At 34.9% G+C, this 5,234-nt stretch overlaps 1 protein-coding gene across 1 annotated transcript; it reads left to right on the top strand.

Annotated features, from left to right (window-relative positions):
• The first annotated feature begins 3,742 nt into the window (after positions 1–3,742).
• On the top strand, positions 3,743–5,234 carry LOC131050039 (uncharacterized). Its single transcript, XM_059219513.1, has 3 exons — positions 3,743–3,842; positions 4,265–4,394; positions 4,631–5,234. Exons 2-3 carry the CDS (start codon positions 4,356–4,358, stop codon positions 5,003–5,005), a joined length of 414 nt encoding a protein of 137 aa, XP_059075496.1. The 5' UTR covers positions 3,743–3,842; positions 4,265–4,355; the 3' UTR covers positions 5,006–5,234.

Genomic DNA, 5,234 nt, shown 5'->3' with positions numbered 1-5,234 from the left:
CATTCTATATGTTGGCCAAGTCAATTGGAGGGTTTGATCATAGGAGTTGGCATTTCCTTAGAACCTATCCAATCTATTGATTTGAGACCCAATAGTAGTCATGCCCACAAACAGTTAAATAACATAGACAAAGTAACAACCCTGCAAGCACACGAAACGAGAAAATAAGCACACTATAAAAAAATGCATTATACAAAACCAATTTTAAAAAAAATAAAATCGGAGGTTACCTTAAAAATTCAAACCATTCACGGCGTGAAGGTCACAAAGGAGCCCAATAAAACAATCACAACCAGAACAAAACCTAACTCGACGACTATATGCAACCTTATGCGAAAATTTGCAAAGCGAAATATTGCCAACAACAACAAAACAAATTAGATTTTAGGGTTCTAAGCGGCCATAAAGAATCTAAATAAAACATGAACTTACCTTGCAAATTCAAACGGTTAAAGAACATAAACAAACAAACAACCTTGCAAGCACACGGAAGCAGAAAATAACCAGAGTATAGATTTAATCCATTACAAAAGCAAAACAAATTTAAATAAAGTTCCTACATTGCAAATTCAAACCATTCAAGTTGTGAAGCTCACAAAGGAGCCCAATAAAACAGACACAACCAGAACAAAACCTAAGTCCACGACTCTAAACTGACAGAGCACCGTTGAAAATTCCTTGCAAACTGGAAGTAGCCACCCCCACAAACAGTTAAACAACAGAGACAAAGCAACAACCCTGCAAGCAGACGGAAAGAGAAAATAAGAAGACTATAAACAAAATGCATTACAAAAGAAAAACACATTTAAATAAAACGAAACCTTACCTTCAAATTCAAACCATTCATGTCGTCAAACTCATAAAGAAGCCCAGTAAAACAGTCACAACGAGAACAAAACCTAACCAGTAAAACAGTGACAACGAGAACAAAACCTAACAACCTTATGCCAAAATTTCTAGAGCGAAAATTGCAGAGCGCAAAAAATGTGAACTTACCTTGCAAATTCAAACAGTTAAAGAACATTAACAAACAAACAACCCTGCAACCACACGGAAGCAGAAAATAAGCAGAGTATAGATTTAACCCATTACAAAACCAAAACAAATTTAAATAAAGTTCCTATATTGCAAATTCAAACCATTCAAGTCGTGAACCTCACAAAGGAGCCAAATAAAACAGCGGCCAAACTTACCTTGCAAATTCAAAGCATGCACGACGTGAAACTCACAAAGCAACCTCAAAAATGCCTGCCAAACTGGAAGTAGCCACGCCCACAAACAGTTAAACAACATAAACAAAGCCACAACCCTGCAAACACACGAGAGGAGAAAATAAGCATATAAAAAAAATGCATTACAAAACAAAAATAAATTTAAATAAAATGAAAGCTATTTCCAAAAAAATGCATTACAAAACGAGAAAGAATATACATATAACCAGAATTTACCTTGCAAATGCTAACCACTCATGGCTTGAAACTGACAGAGCACAGTCGAAAATTCCTTGCAAACTGGAAGTAGCCACCCCCACAAATAGTTAAAAAACAAAGACAAAGCAACAACTCTGCAAGCAGACGGAAGGAGAAAATAAGCAGACTATAAACAAAATGCATTACAAAAGAAAAACACATTTAAATAAAACGAAACCTTACCTTCAAATTCAAACCATTCACGCTGTCAAACTCACAAAGAAGCCCAGTAAAACAGTCACAACGAGAACAAAACCTATCCAGGAAGTAGCCACACCCACAAACAGTTAAACAACATAAACAAAGCCACAACCCTGCAAGCAAACGGGAGGAGAAAATAAGCATATAAAAAAAATGCATTACAAAACAAAACTAAATTTAAATAAAACGAAAGCTATTTCCAAAAAAATGCATTACAAAACAAGAAAGAATATACATATAACCAAAATTCACCTTGCAAATGCAAACCATTCACGGCTTGAAACTGACAGAGCACCGTCGAAAATTCCTTGCAAACTGGAAGTAGCCACTTCTACAAACAGTTAAGAGACAAAGCAACAACCCTGCAAGCAGACGAAAGGAGAAAATATGTAGACTATAAACAAAATGCATTACAAAAGAAAAACACATCTAAATAAAATGAAACCTTACCTTCAAATTCAAACCATTCATGTTGTCAAACTCACAAAGAAGCCCAGTAAAACAGTCACAACAAGAACAAAACCTAAGAACCTTATGCGAAAATTTTCAGAGTGAAAATTGCAGACTGAAATATTGCCGACAACAACAAAACAAATTAGATTTTAGGGTTGCAATCAGCCATAAAGAACATGGACATTCGTGCACAGCCTCGGGGATGAAATCATTAAAGACAGCGTCACTTCGGAAATAGAGCGCACGCACGGAGACGACCACAACCTACGCGCACGTCAACAAGCAGGTCAGACAATCAACACGCGTGCACCAGAGGGAGAACACTGGCGGCCGTCGGAATGTCTTGCAATTTTCCAAGCGCTTTCGCCCACGAAAAGCCTATCGGCTTAAATATAATGCAACGATTACTATATAAATTGACCTCAGAAGCTACTCTCAGCTTAAATGAATAAAGTTTACAATTATGAATGTATATGTGTGAGCATACCTTTAATAGCTACACATGTTAAGTTTTGGGGGATTTTTTTTTCATGAGCACCATGAAAAATATAACAAGCCAATTAAAAAAAAAAGCAAAAAATCACCAAAAATGTTATTTATCAAATCTAGATGTTAGAAATTATAGAAAAGGCAAAATATTTGCCTTCATTTTGCACAAACTAATAGGGAAGAGCTGAACCAAAAACTTAATAATATCAATCTATCAAGCTTTGGATTATGCACAATGTTTCTAAATTAACTTATTCAATTACATAGTTGAGGATTGTTTGTATGACAAAGTCCATGTCTTGCTTCATTGAGAATACACACATAAAGAAAATAGCTTAAAATTTGATCTTTAGTTGGCTCTAGACTAACCCTTTCAAACCTAAATGCATGGTACCTATTAGAATGCATAGCTTTATAATTCCATATACTAAAGAATTTGTAAGTTGTTTTAAGAGTGGGGCAAACAATGAACAGTTTCAAGAATAAGTGATGCTACAGGTAAAGCTAAAACTTTAAAAACCTAAAAATGGTATGGCATCAAAAACCATCTCTGAAAATAGCCAATGCTTAAAGATGAAGAGATCAATGCCTTACTCTAACTTCTTATGAATAGTTTGCTTTGTCCGTTATTCAAATAAAAGAACAATAAGAGTTTAAAAAAAATACCAATAGAATAAACTCTGGTATGAATACTGTGTGAGGCTTAAATGTTACATCAGAAATGATAAACTGGCATTTCCTGCATCTATACAAGTATTATGAAGACAACAAATGTAAAACTTTTTTTTTTCCCTTACTTTTCATAATTAATTTAAAGAATTTTTCATTTTCAAACATAGATTTTTTTAGATACAGTTTTTTATTCTAGACTTTTTTAATGTACTGCAACTTCATATATAGGTTATAGTATATTCTGTTAAAAGTATGATATCTGTCATAATGCCTAGCTTGACAGCACAATGTTCATACAATTATTTTCCCATTTTCAAGAACTTGCCTCTTTCAAGAACAAGCCATAAGCGTTTTTAAAATTTTATTTTTAAAAGTTACAAGAGAAATCCTTCCAAAAAATGAAGAGAATCTCTTTGCGTTGTATTCACTAGATAGCATTCAGGAAACAAATCATTTGCCTTGTTTCTACTAACATATTTTGTATAATGTGTGCAGCAAGTGCATAGCAGTATACAACACTGTTGCTCCACCAATAGTTCTGATTCTATCTGGCCACAGGTATAATGACTGGTTTCTTAGTTTTGATTGATGCTTGTGCTATCCATTTACCATTATATTACAAAAATGCTAAGTTTAGTTCCATTAATATTTACAAAACACATGCGCAAGCTATTCTATACAAATATTTCTTGCAATTGGCAGGGACTCTAGCTCTGGCAGAGCTCTTGTTAAATTATCGTCTTCTAACAAATCATATGTTATTATACTTAGTCAAATTATATTGAATATTATTATATAATTAATTAATTATTAGTACGTGGCACTTGTTAATATATTGAAAATGTTATTTTATGAAATCGACGGCGTACGAGGGCACCGATGGCAGTGCTTTTTTTTGGCTTCTAGCTGTTCTCGTGTATCGTATCGAGTCTGCTCGCAGCGAGATGTGACTGATTTTGGGAATTGCTTTGAATCTGCAGGGACATCACCTGGAAGTGGGAAAAGAATTTTGAAATGGAGAGGGAAAAACCTCCGATCCATTCTGGTATTAGGAAGTGACGAGCGTCGAAGATGTCGTCCGATGATACTGTGCCGAGAAGGCCGCAGAAGGTAAGGCTTCCTAGGAAATAGTCCCTCATCTTTTTCATTTCGAGAATAGATTTTGTTTGCTACTAAGGGTATCGTTTGATCCTTCTTAGCAAGTATTTTATGGACATCTTAGATTGAAAGCATACAATATCAAACTTACGGTGGATGATTTTATTTACTGAGATATTATGGTTTCTATGTAATGGATCCTTCCTTAGTATTTTAATAGACTCGGGATTATTTTCATTGTTGAACAGGTCAAGCTTACAGTGGAGTTGACTCCAGATAAATTATTGCAATTTGTTGAAGGTGGTGTCATGGTAACAATCAATGATATCAAACATTCAAGCTACATGCCGCCACACTTGAAAACTTATTTTCTAGAGAAAGAAAATCTTTCTAAGGACATCGAGGAGGAGAATGTAGAGCGCGAGAAATTTAAGAAAAATAATGCAGCCATTACAAACACTTCAGACCACAACTCTGAGTGCTTTGGATGCTCTGGCAGCATCTGTGGAAACCTATTGGGAGCCCTGGGCTCGTGCAAAGTGAGTTCTGGTAGTGTAGAGGTAGTAGAACAAATAATTGATAATAATGATGATGAACAGGTGGGAAGCCATGCAACAGAGTAAAAGATCAAAATGACTGATAAATATATTTCTCATAATAGTTTATTATGCTGAGGGATGTTCTACAGTCACAGAATGGATTGAAGAACTTTTGTCAATAAATATATTAGCCATTTAATTTGACATCTACTATCCTGTCTCAAAAGTTGGGTTGGCAACAATTCTGCACTGGGAGCTACTTCACGTTTGAAATTTGCAATGACAAAAGATTGCACATGAACAGTTTCAATTA

The sequence above is a fragment of the Cryptomeria japonica genome, chromosome 4 (genome assembly GCF_030272615.1).
Source record: "Cryptomeria japonica chromosome 4, Sugi_1.0, whole genome shotgun sequence".
Classification (NCBI taxonomy): domain Eukaryota; kingdom Viridiplantae; phylum Streptophyta; class Pinopsida; order Cupressales; family Cupressaceae; genus Cryptomeria; species Cryptomeria japonica.
This window is presented reverse-complemented; position numbering and strand designations above follow the sequence as displayed.